Source organism: Bactrocera neohumeralis, unplaced genomic scaffold (genome assembly GCF_024586455.1).
Source record: "Bactrocera neohumeralis isolate Rockhampton unplaced genomic scaffold, APGP_CSIRO_Bneo_wtdbg2-racon-allhic-juicebox.fasta_v2 cluster09, whole genome shotgun sequence".
Taxonomy (NCBI): domain Eukaryota; kingdom Metazoa; phylum Arthropoda; class Insecta; order Diptera; family Tephritidae; genus Bactrocera; species Bactrocera neohumeralis.
In genome coordinates, this window is record NW_026089622.1 from 26,449,117 (window position 1) to 26,473,454 (window position 24,338).

The 24,338-nt window shown below is 34.2% G+C and overlaps 2 protein-coding genes across 3 annotated transcripts in view; one reads left to right on the forward strand and one right to left on the reverse strand.

Moving 5' to 3' along the window:
- The window catches only part of LOC126764108 (trypsin-1), a 225,195-nt gene that overhangs the window by 97,893 nt on the left and 102,964 nt on the right, over positions 1–24,338 (reverse strand). The window contains exon 2 of one of the 2 annotated variants that reach the window (XM_050481901.1): positions 22,028–22,414. In XM_050481901.1, the coding sequence (XP_050337858.1) occupies positions 22,028–22,414 (387 nt within the window). The remainder of the gene's footprint in view (positions 1–22,027; positions 22,415–24,338) is intronic. The other variant, XM_050481902.1, reaches the window with a different exon arrangement.
- LOC126764083 (jerky protein homolog-like) lies at positions 17,705–19,059 on the forward strand. Its single transcript, XM_050481870.1, has 2 exons — positions 17,705–18,567; positions 18,624–19,059. Exons 1-2 carry the CDS (start codon positions 17,758–17,760, stop codon positions 18,960–18,962), a joined length of 1,149 nt encoding a protein of 382 aa, XP_050337827.1. The 5' UTR covers positions 17,705–17,757; the 3' UTR covers positions 18,963–19,059.

A 24,338-nucleotide genomic window follows, 5' to 3' on the forward strand; every position in this document is an offset into this window, starting at 1 on the left:
CGGCTTAAGAAATGCGCCAAGTATTTTTCAGCGAGCTATGGATGACATTCTCCGCGACGAGATAGGAAAAACTTGTCACGTCTACATCAATGACATCATCATCTTTTCGCCCTACGAATAATCGAATTTAAATCATATAAACCACATTTTAATGAAACTAGAGACAGCAGGTATGCGAGTTTCACCAGAGAAATCCAAATTACTCATAAAGTAGCCGGAATGGTTTACAATCTGTGGTCTTATATGGGATAGTATTAATGCTCCATGGTATTTGGCATAATTTGTCGATCCTTCGTCTTTCGTCATCAGTAGAAGGCAATAGGATGCATACGATGACGCGAAGTGAAAGCCGTTCCTCGGTCGGATATAATACGTTCAGGTATTCCCAGATAGCTCGTGATCGCCAGCAATACCTGGATTACATGGCTTGTACTCTTGACTGCTCGTAGGATTGTGAATTTGGTAAATGAGTGTTTTGATCTTTTTGGGAATGGACCCAAATGATCAATGTGTATTATCGTAAACAGTATTATTTTAGCGTTGTCGTAGTGATATCGATCATCACGTCGTCCGCCAGGGGTTTTGTTTAAAGCACAACCCACACATGAGTTGATATAGTTCTTTACGTTATTGCGCATTCGAGAAAACCAGAAGAGATATGAGTATAATTTTGAGTGAATGCATGCATAGTACTATTTAAAGTCAATTTAGACTTGTATATTTAATAATTTAATTTGATTTTTACATAATATACTATACTAATAAATATTTTTGTATTATGTTTCCTAGTAATAGAAATTGAATTTATCACAACAATATATGTATAAATATATCGTTTATCATATTAATGTTATTATCTGCCCATATGATTGCATGTATGTATGTATACGCATGTGCGCATTCAGAAATTCAAATCATGATTTTATCACTTAACAATATATTACATGTGCGCAGATTGATCTGCATGTTCATATACATTAATTTATACTTATACATATGTACATATATTTGTATACACTTCCGAACAAATAATGCAGAAGCATACAAACATACATATGCGTACACATGTGAATACGTCACCAACAAAAAACTGAAACATTGTTCTACAAAAACAACAATTGCCTAAATAGCATAAGCATGGCAAGCCAATATGGCAGCCGAATTGGCGAAGCTCAAATGTAGTAAATTTTACAACAAAAACGATTTCATTCATAAACGCAGGCGCAAATTCCACAAGCGACCTCGCTTCATTCATAAAAACAGACGCCGTAACATCTCCCCGAGCATGCCTTCGCCTACAAGCGTCTTTTCGCGCCGATGGCAAAAGCTAAAAATCATAAATTGAACAACTTTCTGGTGCTTCTTCACAGAAAGAAGTGACAAAAGTGGCAACATAGCCGTTGTCGATTTACAATATTTGTCTAAAATATTTTTCCGTGACGCGCAAAAATCTGCCTCGATATGTATGCAAGCTCATACAAAAACATACATATTTACGCTAGTTTGTTTGCGACGCTCTTCGTGCAGCAAGGGAAGCGGTGACAATTGGCGATCGTTTGTTAGTCTCTTTCGGCACAGCTCGGATTTCCTACCAACAACACAATGTTGTGGCGCTTTACCGTCGCGTCAGTGTTTCGACACATAGAAGTACTGAGCACAATGAGCGCGACCGACTGCAAACGAATATATTAGAATACACACGTTCTTAGGGACACAGTTATTGAGCCAGCTGCACAACTACATAACTGTGTCCATAAGAACGTGTGTATTTGACAGATGTCGCTTGCAGTCTGTTGTGCTCAATTTGTTCAGCACTTGACTCTTTGACAAAACGCAAGTTTCGGCCATTGGTTGACCGTGACAACGGAGATACGAAAGAAGCGTGCGTCACTTGTTATTATGAATGTATGTACATACTATGTAAGTTAACACAAGCGGTGTTACAAATGTTACAAACACGCGCACTTTATTTCACCAACGTTAATAACCCTTAGCCAACATCCGGCACGAGCTTTCACCTCAATGTTAATTTTCTTAGAATCAAAAATATTAAACTTTTTATTTAATTGTGCCAATTCAGATTCTATGTAATTTGCTAGTGCAATTGTTACAATACAGATCGCACGTAATTCACTAATGCAATAATGTTGACACAGCTGTTTGAGCGATTTCCGATCAGTACGTAAATTCAATAACCTCTTCTCAGAATTTAGCCAGCAAACTTTCAGGTGGGTTAGCATAAATTTAGCATATAAAAGAACTAGCTATTAAGATGTAAGTCAATTGTGAATTGACTCGGAATAAAGATGGACATACTGTCCAAATAAAATAAAATTAAAAAAATAAATAATTTTTTTTTTTTTATATGTTTTCGCATCAGAAAACATAACTGGCGCCCGAGCAGATTACAAACGAGCGTAAAGCTGTTTGTACGTAAAAACCACGTAAAGTAAGATACAAAGGAGCCTAAAGCCATCCGTATCACGCGCCGCGCAAAAGTACACCAAAAACCACATAAAGTGTAAAAAAAGGATACAAAGGAGCGTAAAGCCGTCTGTATCACGCGCCGCGTAAAAATATATCAAAATTCACGTAAAGTGTAAGAAAGGATACAAAGAAGCGTAAAGCCACCTGTATCACGCGCCGTGTAAAAGTATAAAAAAAAAGCTTAGAAAAAAAAGCTTAGGAAAAAAAAGCTTCTTCGCTAAATATAAACATTAGCAACCGCGGCTCTAAAGACTTTTAATTCGACAAAGGCCCCTTAGTAACCTCGGTAAAAAGGAGGTACTACGTACCAGCCTACGCGATAGAAACTCAAGCTGCCTAACGAGCAACATCCAGAGGAAGACATCACTAGCCCCATATCCTCGTTCACGCCAATCCCGGAAGAAGACGCAAAAGGACAAATATACGGAGAAGACGAAGACACCGCCGATTTCCAGGAGACCATCAGGGAACTAAAATGCAGACAACTCTACAAAAAAGAAAATACATCAAGAACGTAAGCTTAAGTATCTTAAGTATTTTTATAAGAGAGAGTCCTAGGGATAGATAAAGAAAATCATGTCTAATCCTAACAACCTAATCCGTCCCTCTTCCCTTGCACCGGCTGCATCTGCAGCACCGGCGGCTCCAAATGCACCACAAAACAACCAATTAAGTATGGACGACTTAACTGCCCTAATATCGAATATAGCTTCAGACATTCTTAAGCGACAAGGACCACTAGTAGTTGAAGCAACACTGAATCCTAACAGTAGCCTATCTTCCGCAGTAGATCAGACAATTGAAGAAAGGCATCTAACAAATCTTGGGGATTTAGATAGAATACCCGACGTAGTAAAATATTTAAAAGAATTTTCCGGTTGTCCAGGTGAATTTAACTCCTGAAAAAAGAGTGTAGACCGCATTCTCAATATCTATGAGAACCAAAAAGGAACACCAAAATATTACGGTATACTTAGTGTAGTCAGAAATAAAATAGTAGGCAATGCTGATCTGGCATTAGAATCATACAACACGCCTCTTGACTGGTCAGCTATATCTAAGTGCTTAACTATGCATTATGCAGACAAACGCGATCTTTCCACTTTGGAATATCAAATGACAACCTTAATACAGGGTAACAAGACAATTTCTGAGTTTTATGAGCAAGTCTACAAACACCTTTCATTAATTTTGGACAAATTAGGATGCCTTGAAATGGGTAATGAATCCCTACGCATGATTACCCAGTCCTACAGAGATAAGGCATTAGATACCTTCACTAGAGGACTAAACGGAGACCTACCAAGACTGTTAGGCATAAAGGAACCTCGTGACCTACCACAAGCCCTTCATCTATGCTTAAGATTAGGTAACCAGAACTTTCGCACAAACCATGCAAACCATGCCAAGCAGATGTACCACAATAATCGATTCTTTCCTAAAAATTATCCATCTCACATGTGCCACAACCACAGCAATTAGGCAAGCAGGGTAGACAACAGATGCATTTCCAAAATACAAATGCTCCTTCTAGACCACCAAAACCCCAACCAAAACCTGAACCAATGGATATTGACCAAAGTATCCACTCAAGGCGAATTAATTATATGAATAGATCACCTCAAAATCACTTTCAAGGCAAGAGACCGCCTTCGCCCAATAATTTCCAACATAACAAACATCAGAGAACCTTCCACATTTATACAATGGAAGAAGAAAATGAAAAAAATTGAATATGGAGAGCCTAGCGATATCCATTTTTTAGCATGATTAGCTCTTCTCTTCCTTATTTCGAAGCGAAGACGGAGAGCGGTAATATTTTAAAGTTTCTGGTAGATACTGGATCAAGTAAAAATTATGTTAAACCTGAATTAGTTGTAAAAAGAATACAAAATGAAAACCCATTTTTTGCAAGATCAATAATCGGCGATGTAAAAATTAGTGAGCATACTTACGTACAACTCTTTAATATCCCAAATAAAATAAGACTTTACCTAATGCCGTCCTTGAAGACTTTTGATGGAATATTAGGAAATGACACACTAAAAGCACTTAATGCAATAATCTATACAAATAATAACTATATGAAGCTAGGAAACGGTTTCACTCTTTACTTTAAGCAGCTTCCTTCGCCAGGCGTAAATACAATAAATATTAAAATGGAAAACCTATCCTCCAAACAAAGTAAAGAAATGGAAAAGATTGTAAGTGTTAATTCAAAATTGTTCTCGGAACCAGACGAAAAACTTACTTACACAACAAAGGTCGTGGGACAGATCAGAACGACGACTGACTCTCCCGTTTACACACGATTCTATCCTTACCCCGCATCCCTTAGGAGCGAGGTAGAGTCACAAGTAAAAAAACTTTTAAACGATGGTATCATAAGGCCATCCAGATCACCATACAATTCACCAGTATGGATCGTACCAAAAAAGGCAGATTCAGCCGGTAACAAACAATACCGTATGGTAATTGACTATAGGAAACTAAATGCTGTCACAACCGCAGACAGATATCCTATACCCGAGATATCAGAAGTAATATCTCAGCTCGGAAATAGCAATTTCTTTTCCGTTCTTGATTTAAAAAGTGGTTTTCACCAAATTCCACTAAAAAAAATCTGACATCGAAAAAACCGCGTTCTCTATTAACAACGGTAAATATGAATTTACAAGGTTACCATTTGGATTAAAAAATGCCCCATCTATCTTCCAACGAGCATTGGATGATATACTCCGGGAGCACATTGGAAAATGTTGTTATGTTTATATCGATGACATTATTATTTTCAGCAAAACTGAAGAAGAACACTTTAACCACATAAAAAGAATATTCAAAACTCTGGAAGAAGCCAATATGAAGGTTCAATTAGACAAATGTAATTTTTTTAAAAAAGAAGTAGAATTTCTCGGCTTCGTTATCACCCCGGATGGTGTAAAAACAAATCCAATAAAAATGGATGCAATTGCCGAATTTCCACAACCAGCAACCCTAAAGGAACTCCGAAGCTTCCTGGGAATGTCTGGATACTATCGCAAATTTATAAAAGACTATGCAAAATTAGCTAAATCAGAGGGAAGAAGGAGAATTTCCAAAAATAAATCTCAACATGTGAAAATCACTTTGAATAAAGAAGCAGTTCAAGCCTTTAACAATATAAAAAAATCACTTATTTCTAGAGATGTTGTACTAGCATACCCTGATTACAGTAAGAAATTCGAGTTAGTAACAGACGCCTCCAACTATGCTATTGGAGCCGTCCTATCTCAAGATTCGAAACCTTTAGCGTTCATCTCCAGAACACTAAATAAAACTGAAGAGCATTATGCGGCTAACGAGAAAGAGATGTTAGCCATAATATGGGCTCTAAACTCATTTCGAAACTATCTATACGGATCAGCTAAGGTACAAATTTTTACTGACCACCAGCCGCTTACATATGCGCTGAGTAACAAAAACAGTAATACAAAAATGAAAAGATGGAAAGCAGCTTTAGAAGAATATTCCTATGAATTGTTTTATAAACCAGGCAAACAAAATGTCGTTGCCGATGCATTGTCAAGAATACCAATAAAAGAGTCTAAAGTCAATACCTTGTCGATAGCAACAAACTCGGACGAGAGCTCGTCACATAATTTAATATACAGCATCGAAGTACCTATTAATGTCTTCAAAAATCAAATTTTTCTGAAGCAAGATGAAGTCTCTAGTTATCAATTCAAAATAATATTTCCCACATACCATCGTCATATTGTAACAGAACCAGACTACTCCCAACAAACTTTAATTTCGATTCTCAAAAGATATCTCAACCCGTCGGTGATAAATTGCATAAAAACTAACGAACCTGTAATGAGCAAGATTCAGCAACTGTATCCCTTACATTTTAGTAAATATCGGATCAGGTTCACACAAGTAGAAGTTAAAGATATAACTAGTGAACAAGAACAAGAAGAACTCATAATTAAAACACACAATCGTGCTCATAGAAATAGCAAGGAGAACAGGACACAAATTTTAGAAAAATATTATTTTCCCGGAATGGCAAATAAAATCAAGAAAATTATAAAGCTATGTACTACATGTAAAGAAAATAAATACGATCGTCATCCGTCAAAGCCCGAAATACAGGCTACACCTATTCCAGAATTTCCAGGTCAGATCGTTCACATAGACATATTCCTAACCAGCAAGCAATTAGTTCTCACCGCTGTAGATAAATTTTCAAAATACGCTATTGCAAAAATAATACAATCAAAAGCAGCAGAAGACATTAGGCAACCATTAAGAGACATTCTTTTTTCTTTTGTGCCACAAACCATAGTAATGGTGACAATGAGAAATCCTTTAACTCCGAATCAATAAATTTTATGATAGAAAATGAATTTGGGATAGAAATATATAGAACTCCTCCATTTACAAGCTGTTCAAACGGACAAGTAGAACGTTTTCATTCCACGCTTCAAGAAATAATGCGTTGTCTACAAGTAGAAACAACTCATAGATCATTTCAGGAACTTTTAGAAAAATCTGTTAAAAAATTAACTATTCAGTTCATTCCACCACTGGAAAAAAACCAATAGAAACTTTCTTTGGAAGAAGAGTTAGTTCCGATCCAAAATTATTACTTGCTGATAGGCAAGAGACAATAAAGAAACTTCAGGATAAACAAATCGCTGACCTATGCTACCACAATAAAAATCGTTCACAACCAAAGCAATATTTAAAAGGAGACATAATATTCGTAAAAATTAATCGTAGATTAGGCAATAAATTATCACCTAGGTATAGAAAAGAGATTGTAGCACAAAACTATAACTCAACAATCAAAACAGAATCTGCAAAAATAGTTCATAAGAATGATATTAAGCAGTAAGCGATAAATACACGTTTTCTTATTTTTTGTTTTCCCCAAGGATCATGGAAAAAATATCATTTTATTTGTTACTGACAACGACGATTATGGCTCAACAAATTGACATTCAAGACTTGACCAATAATAACGGGTATATTCCCATCAAGACGGACGAATTAAGGGTAATCGACCATTACGACAAGATCCTTCACTTCGTCAATCTGACAGCATACGACGAAACGACTTTTTTAATTTCACGTAACATCGAAGCATTAACAGCAATAACTTTCGAAGACAAACAATTATTGGATACTTTACATAAAAACTTCATTTTACTAAGAGCTAAAATAGATAATTTGCACCCACATCTTAAGACGAAACGAGACTTAGTAAATATATTAGGTAAAGGACTGAAATTTATAGCAGGCACTATGGACAGTGAGGACGAAGAACAGGTCAATGACGCCCTTAGTAAAATTCACCAAAATAACCAAATTATGGAAAACAACATAGGTAATCTAACTTACTTTAACAACATCTTAGCAAATCAAATTAGTAACATTACGAGTCACATAAATGAGCAGCAGACCCTTATTCAGGACTACATAAATTTATTTCAAGAAAACACACAGAATAGGATAAAAACATTAGAAGACGAAGTACAATTTATAGAACAGGTGTACCGAAGAGACAATGACATATCTCTTTTGCGAGATCACATTAACGACATTGGACAAATAATTTTTTCAAGTAAGCTCGGTATAATCCCTTCGGACATTTTAACAAAAACAGACCTAGACATAATAACTGACTTTGACAGCTACACAAATATAAAGATAGCAGTCGGTACGCAAGATCAAAACATTATAATAATCCTCCAAATTCCCCAATATTCTCCTAATATCCTTTCAAGAATAATTCTATAAAATTAAGCACTTACGAATATTTTACGGACTCGAACAACAATGTATATGACATAAATATCAAAAATAATCTTAAGAAAAACCTAAAAAGAAATTCTGATATATGTATATCCAAAATATTGAACTTTGAAGAAGCATACTGCGCTATGCAAACGTTAACAAACACTGATATAATCGAAATATTACCTGGTATATTAATTTTCAAAAATTTTTTCTCTGAATTATCTCATAATTGTAATAAAGTAGATTTAAAAATAAAAGGAACATTCCTACTTAAATTGTGAAATCTTTGCTAAAAACAAAACATACTCAAACGTTAAAATAAAAATATACGACAAAATTATATTGCCAAACCTAATCACAAAAATTAGAGAAAATACGAATATAACAACTACGGAATTAAAACTAAAGAATCTGCACCTAAAGCAACTAAAACATGATGATTATATTAAGATATTATTAAATGAAAATAAAAGCACTCATGTAATTAGTTTGAGCACAGACATACCACTTGCAATTTTTATTATTATTGTAGCAATTATTCTTATTTGCATTTTTAAATATAAGCAAAAATTTTATGTTACATCTGAAACGCTAAAAACCAATGAAAGTGAGCTAAATGGTCCATTCCTACAAATTAAAAATTCAGCACCCTAGTAATATTACCGATTGAGGACAATCGATTTAAGAGGGGAAGAGTTAACACAAGCGGTGTTACAAATGTTACAAACACGCGTACTTTATTTCACCAATGTTAATAACCCTTAGCCAACATCCGGCACGAGCTTTCACCTCAATGATAATTTTCTTAGAATCAAATATATTAAACTTTTTATTTAATTGTGCCAATTCAGATTCTATGTAATTTGCTAGTGCATTTGTTACAATACAGATCGCACGTAATTCACTAATGCAATAATGTTGACACAGCTGTTTGAGCGATTTCCGATCAGTACGTAAATTCAATAACCTCTTCTCAGAATTTAGCCAGCAAACTTTCAAGTGCGTTAGCATAAATTTAGCATATAAAAGAACTAGCTATTAAGATGTAAGTCAGTTGTGAATTGACTCGGAATAAAGATGGACATACTGTCCAAATAAAATAAAATAAAAATAAAAAAATAAATAATTTTTTTTTTTTTTTATATGTTTTCGCACCAGAAAACATAACTTGTATATGGCTCGCATTTGCTTTCGTAAACATACAGACAAATGTGCCAAAGAAATAATATATGTATGTACATATGTGTATGCCATAGAAATTCTATTGGTACAAATATGGAAATGATAACGAAATAATGCGAATATGCATATTTCATGAAGGTCATCAATTTTCTTTGAAGAAATGAAGTTCATTTGACACATCTTCGCTTTGTAATAGACGAAATAAATATTTGTAACTTTTTTGAAATAATTAAAAAATTAAAAAATAAAATTAATTATTTTTATCTAATTTTTTACGATTTTGTAAAAAACTAAAATTTTTACAATTTTTCTGAAAAAAATGGTTCATATGATACAAGATCACGCATATGTGTCTCAGAGAATGCTTCTTTACATTCTTTGACTTTGCATACTTTTCTTCAAAGCATTTCTCTTTATTCATTCTCGCATGAATTCAGTCGTTTTACATATATTTCTGCCATTGCACGTGCTCAATTCTGCTAAATAGCAGCGAGAATGGTGAAATTCCGTGTCACAATCTTATAAGCTCTGTTAGCCGTCCAATCGAACATCATACAGATTTCGATTTGCACCTTCTCTATACTTTACGTTCTCTGGATCAACAACGACTCTTGCTGATGTCCCCATGCGAATTCGGTGTCCTTGCGTAAAAATTTGCGTAACGGCTCGGAAATACCGCGACAACCTTTCGAAAGTAGCCACTGAGACCTAAAAGCTTGCGTACTTCAGTGACATTTCTAGGCTCTGGAAAATTTACGATGGCGTTGGTTTTAACGTTGCCCGGACTGATGCCTTCGGGAGTTAACTGACGTCTCAAAAATGTTATCGTTTGCGTGAGCAATTCACATTTGTTAACGTTCAATGTGAGTCCACATGTGCGTAGTACTTAGAGTATACGAGAAAGCTTTGTGTACATTTCGTCGAAGGAGTTGTTGCCAACTAGGATGTCATCCATATAATGTCGCATGTCGCCCGTCTCTATTCGTCTTTGGATTTCTGTCAAGAGTCTATAAACCCCTTAATGTATCAATTACCAATTCCAACTGTTCGCACACAACTTGCACTAAAAAAACCAGTTTTGATGCTTACGAACTGTCGCAAAACGAAACGAATTTTATTTATTTTTAATGCGTTGCCAAAAATATGGATAATTACACAACTGATCTGCAGTAGATAATGCACTCAAAATTCCAATTCTCTTTTGATCAAATGTACACTTCTACACACCACGAGTCAGACTCGTGGAAATACGTCAGCTGGTGTATCGTAATCTAAACCGTATGCATTTGAACTCGTATAAGCCGTCCGTTGTGATAAAAGCAGTGTATTAACGGCTATCGGGTGATATTTCAATTTGATAGTACGCACTATTCACATCGAGTGACAAAAAAATTTTCTTTCTTTGTCATCTTATTAATTCGTCGGTAATCGATACATAATCGATCACTTCCATTTTGCTTCTTGACTAAAACCACGGGGCTTGTATATTCGTATGTCGATTTCGTAATAATATCACGATCAAGTATTCAATTCTTCAATCATCAAGTTGTGTGTGATGTGGATAATGACGTGCAACTCGTTTTAGTCGTGTATAAATAGCGAACAATAAAAATGTATCATCCCATCTATATGCTTCCACTACTCTTTCGACTCTGTCAATAAATTGATCTACCATAATGCTTGCGTTATTCATTGGATCAAATTCTTCATGGTTTCTCAATAACAAACTCCAGAAAATAATATCAATGTTAGATAATTTCCTTACATTTGAATTAGGAGAATTTGATATTAACCTTTTAGAGTATAAGCTTAGTTATAAGTACAGGGCCAAGGCAGAAAGGGAATTTTTGCAAAAAATTAATTAGTAAGTAAGCAATGAAAAATATAGATCTAAATCGAAAAATAATGCAACAAAATAAAATCAATATTACCATTTACTACCACAGTACAAACCACAATTAAGACGAAATCCTATTTGAACAAAACAATATCCTCACCCTACACTGCCGGTTTTAGTATAGACGCATTAACGTTTTTTTTTTAATAAACACACTACAGTACAAACCACAATTAAGACGAATTCGTATTTGAACAAAACAATATCCGCACCCTACACTGCTGGTTTTAGTATAGACGCATTAACTTTTTTTTAATAAATTGTTTTATTTATAACCATGCTTTTTCTTATTGTCCAAAATGCTTTTCTTATTAAAGTTGGAATCTTCTCCGAAGAATATGTGCTCATAGTTGGTTGATTTGCGAAAGAATAACTGCACATTCGACGATTCCAGAAATGTCTGTGGCAATCGGGTACGTTTTTAGTTCATCATTGAAATAGACGCACTTTACATTTCTTTGTCTTGAGTAAAAAAGTGCAGTTTTTTCAATTGAGAAAGTACTAAAAATAAAGAAATAAATTGTTTTCGAGCCCAATTAAAGTAAAAATGGGAAAAACTAATATTCTAAGCTTATTCTAACGTGAAGAAGAATAATTTTTTTACTCCTAAGGACTATCCAATTGTAAAAATGCCAAACAGATAAAACGCAGTTCAAGAACTGTTGATAGATATTTAAAGCATCAGAGGCATATGGAAAACACTTTAAAGGAAAAAAGCACTATCTGAACAGTCATTACGCAAAACTGTTAGAATTACTTCAAATTCGACTAAGTCTGCAGCTAAGTTTAAGGAATTAGCCAACTAGACAAGTAAGGAGGGCTAAGTGCAGGTGCACCCGAACACTTACAAGAATCAAAGCCAGGGAAATACTTTATGGTGGAAAATATCAACCTGAAAATCGAAGAAATTCTATATATAATACTGTGAACAAAGGTGAAAGGTGAACTTTTGATTTACACTTCGCGTACTTTTCGAATCGGTAATTTTTTTTAATACTGTCCAAGCTAAATTTCACGTCAAAATATTGATATATTATTTGAGATGCACGTCGTTTTGTGAGGCTCTAAAAATGACTTCTTCGATTTTTACTATGTCTAAATGTATTGAACAAAGAAGTGCGATAATGCACCATCTCATACTGCATTGGTTACTCGTGATCATTTCGCCACATCTTCAACTAATATCGTGCCGCAACCACCGCATTCGCCTGATTTACCTTCATGTAACTTCTGGCTATTCAGCAAATTCACAAGACCACTCGGAGACACCGTTATGACTCAATTGATGATATAAAAGCTGATTCGAAGAAGGCTCTGATGGCCATCACGACGGAGGATTTTTCCAACTGCTATGATGACAGGAAAATTCGTTGGCATAAGTGTATTGCAGCGGGAGGGGATTAGTTTGAAGGAGATGAAATGGACAAAATTCACCTTTCAATTTGATCACAGTAGAAGTATATGGGGGCTAAGGGAAGTATGGGTCCGATTCAACCCATTTTAGGCATACAGAAATACCATTATAAGAGAATGATTATCTTTAAATTTCAAAAGTCAATTCACCGTGGTATAAATATGCCTAGGTACCTAGAGGCTTGAACAGTTTTTGTTGGATTTGAACAATTTTTAATTATAAAATACACTAAAGGCATTATTCGTGGAAAGTTTAATCCCATTATATTAATTGCTTTTTGGTTTGTGTACTGGAAAGTAAAGGAATCCAGTGGAATTGAAAATTGTGCTATATGCGAAGTAGGCATGGTTATTGTCCGATTTCGCTCATTTTTACAACGTCACATAGAAATATGAAAAAATACCACGTACCAAATTTTGTTGAAATCGGTCAGTCGGGTCTCGAGATATGGGATTTCACCAAAAAGTGGGCGGTGCCATTTTTAACAGTACCGTTTTATGGGGAGTGAACGGGGGTTTCATCCGATTTGGTCCATTTTCACACTGTAGGTAGAACATCTTGTAAGATTTGCGCTGAGCAAATTTGGTTATTGTGGCTGTAGTGAGTTAGGAGATACATAATTAAACTTATTAGAGGGCGGGGCCACGGCTACTTTTTTTAAATTTTTTCCAAATATGTGTTTTATATCTTTATTTGGTGCTTAGTTATGTCACTTTTTATATTTTCGGTTAATGGCAATGTGGGCCATTACGCCCATCTGCGAGCTCGATTTGTTTTTGTACTAAAAACTTGTACGGACGAACGGACGGACGGACAAACAGACAGTCAACCGGATTTCAACTTTTCTCGTCACCCTGAACATTTATATATATGTGTAAAACCCTATATCTATCTCGCTTAGTTTTAGGTGATACATACAATCGTTAGGTGAACAAAACTATAATACTCTGTAGCAACTGGTAGCAAGAGTATAAAAAGTTCTAACAAACAAGTAAGGAAGGCCTAAGTTCGGGTGTCACCGAACATTTCATACTCTCGCATGATAAAGTGATAATCGAGATTTCATTATCAGTCATTTACATATTTTTCAAATACTGTATTTTTATAAAGTTTTATTCCGCTATCATCATTGGTTCCTTATGTATATACTCGTATTATACAGAAAAGGCATCAGAAGGAATTCAAAATAGCGTTATATTGGAAGAAGGCGTGGTTGTGAACCGATTTCACCTATATTTCGTACATGTCATCAGGGTGTTAAGAAAATATTATATACCGAATTTCATTGAAATCGGTCTAGTAGTTCCTGAGATATGGTTTTTGGTTCATAAGTGGGCGAGGCCACGCCCATTTTCAATTTTTAAAAAAGCCTGGGTGCAGCTTCATTCTGCCCTTTCTTCCGTAAAATTTAGTGTTTCTGACGTTTTTTGTTAGTCGGTTAACGCACTTTTAGTGATTTTCAACATAACCTTTGTATGGGAGGTGGGCGTGGTTATTATCCGATTTCTTCCATTTCTGAACTGTATATGGAAATGCCTGAAGAAAACAACTCTGTAGAGTTTGGTTGACATAGCTGTAGTAGTTTCCGAGATATGTACAAAAAACTTAGTAGGGGGCGGGGCCACGCCCACTTTTTCAAAAAAATTACGTCCAAATATGCTCCTCCCTAATGTGATCTTTTGTGCCAAATTTCACTTTAATATCTTTATTTATGGCTTAGTTATGACACTTTATAGGTTTTCGGTTTCCGCCATTTTGTGGGCGTGGCAGTAGGCCGAGTTTGACCATCTTCGAACTTAACCTTCTTATGGAGCCAAGGAATACGGGTACCAAGTTTCATCATGATATCTCTATTTTTACTCAAGTTACAACTTGCACGGACGGACGGACGGACAGACGGACGGACGGACAGACAGACATCCGGATTTCGACTCTACTCGTCACCCTGATCATTTTGGTATATATAACCCTATATCTGACTCTTTTAGTTTTTGGACTTACAAACAACCGTTATGTGAACAAAACTATAATACTCTCCTTAGCAACATTGTTGCGAGAGTATAAAAAAGGAATGAATATAAAGAACTATATATGTATGTACTATATATCGAATATATGATCAGCATGACGAGCTGTGTCGATTTAGCCATGTCCGTTTCTCTGTATTTTTTCGAACGAGTACTTAAGTTTTTGAGATATTGATCTGAAATTTTGCACAACGTCGATTTTTCCTCAAGATGCAGATCATTTGTTGGAACCGCCGATATTGGACTATAACATATCACTGTCATACAAACTGATCGATCAAAATCCACCCCTTGTATGGAAAACTTTTTTATTTTGCGAGATGTCTTCGCATTGATTTTAGTTCGAGTTAATGTTCGATCAAAACCAAGTTCTTTTGTGGAATATATTGTATTTATGAAGGATATTATAACTTCGGTGCAACTAAAGTTGACGTGTTCGAAATTATTGGACAATTCAATTGTATGCCACAATTTGCTATAACTAAAGAGATCATGATAATTATACATATTATACCTTAAACTTATAAATCGAATAATCCTGAAAAAAATGTACCTTGCGGATCAATACTTTTACAAACCCACTTGTACAAAGTTGATTTGGTTAGCAGAAAGCCGATCGATTTTTATGACAACGGCTTTTACAAAGCCTTTTCGTATTTGATCGGGGGATATAAGTACGAGAAAGTACAACCAAAAAACCCCGTCTTTGAAGAATACTTTATATTTGGTTTTTAATTTGTGGCCACGTTCGTTTTCGTCATAATAGTAAACAATCTGACCATTTTAACTACCATATGATGTTGCTAAGTGATTTTTAAATTAGTAGATTTAGCTAAAATATATATCAATGTTTTAAGTGTGTATTTCAATGAACAAAGTGAAAAATGTAAAAAAATTAGTTAAACATTGTGAAATATCTTGTGTTGTTCATACAAATTTTTAATCGGGAATATTTTAAAAATATAAGTGTTAGCAACATTATACACATTCCTCCTCTGGATAAGCTCCACTATCACACATACCCCATTTCTACCGAAATTCGTTTTTAGTCACCGACCGCCAAAGTAATCGGAATCGTGCTCAAAAGTCGATTATCACGGTTATGACGGTTATGTTCTCACCGCCATCATTTTTCAAGAAATACGAATCGACAATTGAATTTAGACATCGGTCCACAAACCACACCAAATCTGTTTTTTCCAGATGAGATGGCAGCTCTTGAATCTCTTCAGATTGTGCTTCGTCCCAAATGCAACAATTTTGCTTGTTCACCTACCGATTGAGGCAGAAATGAGCCTCATCGTTGAACAAAATTTCACTAGAAAACGTCGGATCTTCCTGGAATTTTTGAAGAGCCCATAGAGCGAAGCGATGTCGCTTAAAAGGTCGAGTAAAAAGCGCCAAATCGTTCCATACGTCAGTCCGAGTTGCTGCGAACGGCACCGAATCAACTCTCAACGGTCTTCGTGTAGACTCTCATTTACAGCAGATGTATTTTCTCTTTTGCGTGCTGGACGTGGTTTATCAGACGAATATTGTACAATAATGAACGCTTGGTTTCAGGATGGGTGACGGTGTTGCAAATAATACGCTCAGTAGACCGATTATGTTGACCATAAATTGAGGGAAGGTCACGAAACACTTCTTCTAATACTATACATACATATAGTATGTATGTACATACATACATATATAAAAATAAGTTGGGTTTTTGTCTGTTCGCTATAGCTGACTAAACCGTTGCATGAAATGAAAATGGCCTGAACCACTTAGAAGGGAATCCAATGATGATGGTTGGTAAAAACAAAACATCGGAAAATGTTAATTTTTAACCGTCTTACGATCTTAAATTAAAAAAAAAAAAAAAAAAACAATTCTTAATTATAACAGAGAATGTTAAATTTAGACAGGAAATGTTATTTAACATTTAGCTGCAACACACTGATAAGGGCGAGCAAAAGTGAAAGATTCGAGCAAAGTGTAAAATACCAAGTTTCTTTGTTTACATTTTTTGACATCCAGTTCGTACAGATTTGCTCGCGCAAACAACACTTCAAACTCTTAACCGATTTTGTTTAAAACATTTTAAAATTGGTACAAATTTAAGCATATTTTTAATTTTGCGTAAATATTATTATATTACGTAAATAAGCTGTTAGGTAGCAGTATTTCTCAAAAGAAATTAAGCTTTATTATAACAGGTAAACTTTTCCGTTGAAAAGCCTCTGTCCATGGAAGTAACGGCGAGTTGGCGCGAAGACAGGGCGTAGCAAAAAATTGAGCTCTGACAAAACATTGAAAAAAGCAAATGAAAACTTGCCGACAAATAAACATTTCAGATCGCATACATATTGACGCTGCATTGTGCACATTACCGCGAAGTTGACAAAGTTTCTATGCATAGACATCTCGTTGACACTTTTGCTCATTTTGCAGTGCTCTGTTCTTCAAAACTGATTTATGCTCTTTTCAAATACAGTAGAATCGCGCAAAAGTTAACTCGCGAGAAAGTTAAACCTTCGGCTACTTTGGGTTAACTTTTTTGAGCTTTTCTATTTTTTCAAACCCAACCGTTTGTTTGGCAAGAAAAACAAGCTCGGGTATTCCCCTCATTGCTATGTATTCCCCGAATTTCTATGTAAAAATTATAGTCGGTGTCGCGAGGTACATACAGTACCTGTCCAATAAATTACGAACGAACAAAAAAATTATCCGGAGTTCTAACTTTAATATTTAATAAAAACATAAATATTTGGCGTATTTAAAAAAAAATTATTTTTTATATGCTATATACATTAAACTTAAATTATCATATTTTTGTATTGAATCAAATTCAATATTATTAAATTATATTAAAAATATAAAATTTTTGTTTTCGTTCGTAATTTATTGGACAAGTACTGTATATACGTAGTGTGTCATGAGCGTTTAAACTTGCGAGTTGTTTATGGTTAGTGTGTTAAAAAATGCCAACAAAGCAGAGAAAATCATTGCAAATCAGATTAAATTTGCATCAAAAAGCTGAGATTTTAAGAAAACTCGATGAAGTTATTCATGGAAATCGATTGGCGTTGGATTATAATGTATCTAAGGCGGCCATCTCAAAAATAAAGAAAAAACGTCATGAAATTTTGGAGGCAGTGGCAAACACACATGAAGTTGCAACCAAGAAAACTTTACATAAATCGGAATATCCCGTTCTTGAGGCAAGGTTGTATAAATGGTTCTTAAGCCAAAGACAGCGTAATTGTGCAATGAGTGGTCCAATTTTAAAGGCAAGAGCCAAGCTCGAATTTGCCAAATTGCACACAGGAAAACAATTTCATACAAGTGATGGATGGCTTGCAAATTTCAAGAAAAGATTCGGTATTCGCCACTTAAAAATTTGTGGGGAAAGCCTCCCAAGCGACAAGTCAGGAATAACACCGTTCATTCTTAATTTCCGGGCAAAAATGAATGAAATGGAAATTTCGGACATGCAGCTTTATAACGCAAATGAATGTGGATTATTTTATCGTTTCCTGCCCGATAAAACATTTGTCGCGGCAAACGAAAAGACGGCACCTGGCCGAAAAATAGCAAAGGATAGAATCACATTTATGTTGTGTGCGAACGCAGATGGTTCGCATAAGTTGAAACCATTGATAATTGGTAAATCCGCAAACCCCTGTTGCTTAAAGGGGTTTGAAAACCCATTGGAATATGCTAACTCGCAAAAGTCTTGGATGAATTCAGAGCAATTCTTCCGCTGGTTCCATCATTCCTTTATTAAGCAGGTAAATTTATTTTTTCAATCCTTTAAAATTTTTAAGTGTGCCAAAATATTTGTCAGGTTCGCAAATTTTCTGCTGAAAATAATTTACCACCAAGGGCATTATTGCTGATTGACAACTGTACTGCACATAAGCCAATTGACAAGTTAAAGTCAGATGATGGAAACATTGCGGCAATGCTTTTACCACCTAACGTGACAGCTGTTTTGCAGCCCATGGATCAAAATCCCATAAGACTGGTCAAGTTAGAATACCGGGCTAAACTGTTATGGAACATTGTAGCACAAGAAAACATTCCGGTTGAGAATATTTTGAAAGGGCATTCAATTCGTGATGCCATCTTGCTGCTTAAATTAGCATGGGATGAATTGCCAAGAGCTGTGCTTATAAAAGCTTAGAAAAATATAAAACAGTGGGACGATGATCAATACGACAGCGAAGACGAAATTCCATTGCTTACATTGATTAGATCAAATAGTTCTCACGATGATACACATCGAGAGGTACAATCGTTATTGTCCAAGGTGGGTGGTGTTGACGTCAGCAGTGAAGACATCGAAAATTGGAACGACGATCAAAATACGGAAGATGATGAGATTTCGAAGTGTCTAACAATGAAGATGAAGAACCAGTTGTCGAGGAAGATATGCAACAACAGAAAGTCAGTTTTTCCGAAGCAGTTGAATGCATCAATACCTTGATAAAGTGGTATGAAAACAATAATGAAGCAAATCAGATATCACATCTTATTAATATGCGTACGAAAATTGTCAGGAGCTATTACACAGGGCGGCAATGAGCCACGTGGCACTTTTCTTTTGTGAAGTGAACATCAGAAGATTCTTCAATTTCTAGGCAACGTGCAAATACGGCGTTTCCAGGCTGTTTTTCGTTTTAACTTTATTGTTCCTTTTTTTTATTAAATTTTGCTTGAAATTCTTCATTTTAGAGGAAGTTCCATAAGAAAACGAATTGACATCGCGGAACGCCCGCGTTCGGCTATGTTCGTAAATGCATCATGACTTGCAGCATAAGCAACAGTAGCAACACTGCAAGTTTGACGTTTGATACTTCTTATACAATTTTTGACAATTTGCAGATACATTTCTTTGCATTTTTGAACGCGTATAATACTAAAATAGAAATTTTGCTGAATCTAACACTAGATGAAATTTGTGAGCAAAGAAATGATAGATTTTCTTTAAATTTAAGAAAAAGAAGGGTATTGAAGTCAAAAAGAAAAATTTGTAGGTACAAATGTTCGTCTTTTAAAAGACAAAGTATTTATAGAACAAACTTTCGGGATTTTTAAGAAACAGTTTAAAATTTTAAATTATATTGAAGCTTCGAGCATTAAAGCCACATCTAATGTAATACTCGCTTGCGCTATCTTACACAATTTTATCTTAAATAAGGGAGGTTATTCTGAACATATTAACGATACAATAACACATGCCGATATGGAAACCAACAATGAAATCGAAGGAATTCAAGATGCCCCCATTCGCCGTGTTGATTCAGATGATATCAATGGAATCGATAGGAGAAACTATTTTACCACTCTGTTTTCATCAAAAAAAATTTACTTTACCTCGCCTTCCTTTATTTGAATAATTTTTTTATTACTTTTTCTGATGAACTTCATTTTAATTTTTATTGTTTTCATTTACATTTTTAACCTCGGTCACAACTTTCTTCCACAATACATTTTTTTTCCTTCTACCCGATTTAAACTCGTCCTCCATATTCAACCGTACTTTCACCAATAACTGTGTCTCCGCATTACTAAGATTTTCACTAAAAATTTAAAAATAATAATTTATACAATTATTTTTAACATAATTTAACTAAACTTCAATACAAAAATTCAAATAAAACAGTTTTGCACTTACTTTTCGTCAGGCATCGTAGTTAAATGCAGTAAACAATTTTTTGATAGAAATTATGAGTGACAGCTGATAGAAGTGTTGTCTTTTTGAACGCTTGATTATTGCAGTGCTGCAATATTGGCATTTCTGAACATTCTGTTTGTTATGCAATCGTCATGATGCGCGTCATGATGCATTTACGAACATAGCCTTCCTTATGAATAAATTTGATTTCGTTGTAATATTAAATACTAAGAAAATATGCACAGATTGCTCGAATCTTATTGGTCAATGATGGTGCGTCTGTGCCTTTTTTGTCGCTTGCCCGAATTTTTGATTTTTTACAAACGGGATATTGAAGGGCATATGTATGTACACTATAAGTTAAAACAAAAGAGTTAAAGTAAATTTTGTAATATTTAAAACTGAAAAAATTACCGTTTTTGTGGTTTTTGTAATTATTTGTTCATGTATGCTAAATAATGCCAGGCAAAGAGGGCTAAGTATGTTAGTTCTTTATAGAACGTGAATTTTGTAATAAAGTTGAACGATTTGTAAACGTTGTTCAGACGTAAGTCTGTCCATGATAAACAATACTGAATAAAAATAACATGCCTAATAAGACTCACACGGTATCAGACACAAAAAGGCTATTGAAAAAAGTACATCTACTTGGATCACCCGTTATTTTTGAGAGCTTTGAAGATAGCACAGTTTCGTTTGGTAAAAGTTAAATAAGTCTTCAAGACAGCAAACTACATACGTAGGTTGGATTGTACTTGTAAATGACAATTTTTAAACATTTTCCGAACTCCCGTACATCCATTTGTAATGCCACACTAAACGCGAATTTGTCCAATATTTATTTGATTCCTTAATTCTTAAAGTAAATCGAAAATTTCACAGAAAATAAATAATTTATTTATATATAAGCATTTATCTACCTCGATTTGTTTTCGTTGTTACATAAAAATATTTTTGTGAATTAAACTATAATACTATTCTCTGTAGCAACATGTTGCAAGGGTATAAAAATGTCTAAAGTCTAAAATATTTTCTTTGTATATAGTGTTCTTACAAATAATTTTACTGAAAAAAGTACACATACATAAGTAATATATAAGCTTTAATATACATACTTGTATGTAGTTTTTTCTTTGATGAAATGTTATACCGAACACTTCACTACTATTTTTTTAAATGATCATAAGCTTCAAGTTTGGACTCAATCTCGTTAAAAGACATTTGACCTGTCGTCAAGCCAAATGCTTAACAGTCTTTGTAGTACATGAAACTTAAAATTGTTATAGTCTTCGTTTTTAATTAGTTGCTAGTTATAGCAGTTTACATCTATAAAACTGATTTTCGATTGCATTTCCCAATAAACATATAATTACGTAACACAATATGTAGTTATAAAATGATGTACGATTACTACAAAAATTAAATATCACAAAAAAATTTCATATATCTTGTAAAATATAATGTACATTTAAATCCAAAACTTTTTTTGCAACACTTACATATAAACTAAATAAATATTAAACAATATAAATAAGCAATAGTTAATCTAAGATTTTTTAATGTTTATGTACCTGCGGGATCATAGTTAAAACGCGGTAAGCATACCGGTTTTATAATTTTCGAAAACGCCATTGGTTTCCTTAATTTTATCAACGCTATATCGTTGTTATAACTGTCGGGGTTGAAATTTCTATGTTTAATTATAGCACTTACGGCCCTCTGAATGGCTTTAGATTCAGATGTAATATGCTGATCGTGGTCTCCAAAAATTATCCGTATTTTTGATTTTCTTAGTTTTTTAACACAATGGGCTGCTGTTAACACATACTCTTTTGTAAGCAGAGAACCTCCGCAATGAAATTTGCCATCATATACTATACGAGCCATCCAAGGGTATTGATTAATGCCTGTTGGTCTACCACCAACTATCCTTATTTCTTCATTGGAATATCCACAATCTAAAATTAGTTAAATGAAATTTATTATACAGACATACATATGTCAACAATTGCAAAGAACATGTAAAGAAATAATGTAATATGTTCGGACGCGACGAACCATTGGGGGATCTCGCAACGTTCATAAAACGATGAACTTTTAGTGCTCTCGTATTAAAAAAATAAAATAAAATTTTATTGAAACGAAAAATAAGTTATGGCTTTACATTTAATTAAATTGCCGCTAGTAAAACGAAGTATGCTATACTAATAAGAAACATTTTTCAAAATTTGTAAGGTAAAACTACAAGCGCATTTAGGAAGTTTTGTTTCAGAAACTAAACAATACAATATTTATGTCACAATAACTGTTTTTATCATTTTAAAAAATATTTGTAAATGCCACCGCTATTTAATTGTGCTTCAATACCATTTTATAACTTTTTGAATTATTCAATTTGGACATTACATTCGAAAGATATCAGAAGTTTACAATTGTATTATAAGTTATTTGGAAAATGTGGCATGATCGCCACTCAAGCTGCTAGGAGAGAACGTATGTATATTTATTGAGAAGGTCCAACAACGGACAATCGTGTAAACTGTCAAAAGCTAACAAAATGCGATGAGCGTGTTTCACCACAGTTAGCTAAGAAGGAGAAATTTTAACAGTGGCGCGTGAACAGAGCTGAGCATTCAATGAAAATTATGCTCAGAAACAGGAATAAAGGGTTGTTAAACTTATTCCAGTGTGAGAGCGCCTCAAAATTAGCGTTTTTTATAACATTTTCCATTATGGCCAGATTGAACAAAATTACAATTTTTGGGCATTTAAATTCAAACACCCAACATTTAGTATGAATGAAAATTACTATATAGCGGTTATTTATTATATGGAGAAACTATTTAAATCTTTTTAAAGAATATTATAACAACTGACTTTTGTCCTTTCAATGCCCAATAATTGGATTTAAGCTTGTTAGCTCTCAATCATTAAACGTTTTTAATCATTTTCCATTGAAAATAAAACTATGATGCTTCAAATTACAAAACGTTTCATCAAATATCTTTAAATTTTACAAATTTATTTAATTTTCATTTTTATAAGTGGTCTTGAACGATGCAACTAATCCCTCCGTTTACATATTTTTTTGATAAAATTTCAATCTGGCCATCGCTCGTTTCCAATTGCTAAACGTCAAAACCTCCTGAACTCGATCAACTGTCAAAGTTTAGGTGGTTTTGACGTTTAGCAATTGCTCTCTCACTTCCAGTGAGAGTGGAGTTACACATCTCTTTATCTCTGCTCAGAAATATACATTGCTATTACAGACGCATCTTGGCCTTTTGCTTATACACATATGTACATATTTGTGTATACGTTTGCATGCAATTATATTTATTGATATGACTATCATTTTGCGAATTTTTCTGACTTCATTCAAAATTGATAACATTATCATTAAATTATGCTATTTTCAAAGTAATATTTGTAGTTAATGTACAAATAAGAGCTACTTTTTAAATATTTCTTATGTTTGGTAATATAATATAATTTTATATATGAATATGTTTGTATATATGCTATATAGTATGTATGTATATGAGATGCTATCTTAATATCCCAAAAAACTTAATATATTACAATAATATTGTATGTAAACTACATTTCTTCATTTAAATTTTCATACGCATCTAGATATTAGCACATAGTTACATACATACGTATGTAAGTAGAATTCAAATTCAAATCGTGATATTATCATTTATCAGTAAAAGGTGTGCGCGCACTGCTCTATATGTATAGTACATACATATGCATTAGGGTGTCCGTTATTTACCAAATTGATTATTTTTGAAGAGACGCCCCCTAAACTTTTAGTTTTCCATCTAAAAAAAAATATCAGACCATAAAAAGCGCTTAATTTTCATAATAAACCTTGCC

Excerpts from the sequence above, each read along its gene's own strand:
- LOC126764083 (XM_050481870.1), top strand. The coding sequence starts at position 17,758 with ATGCCAACAAAGCAGAGAAAATCATTGCAAATCAGATTAAATTTGCAT. Across the intron at positions 18,568-18,623 it reads ATCATTCCTTTATTAAGCAG|GTTCGCAAATTTTCTGCTGA; the intron begins GTAAATTTATTT and ends AATATTTGTCAG.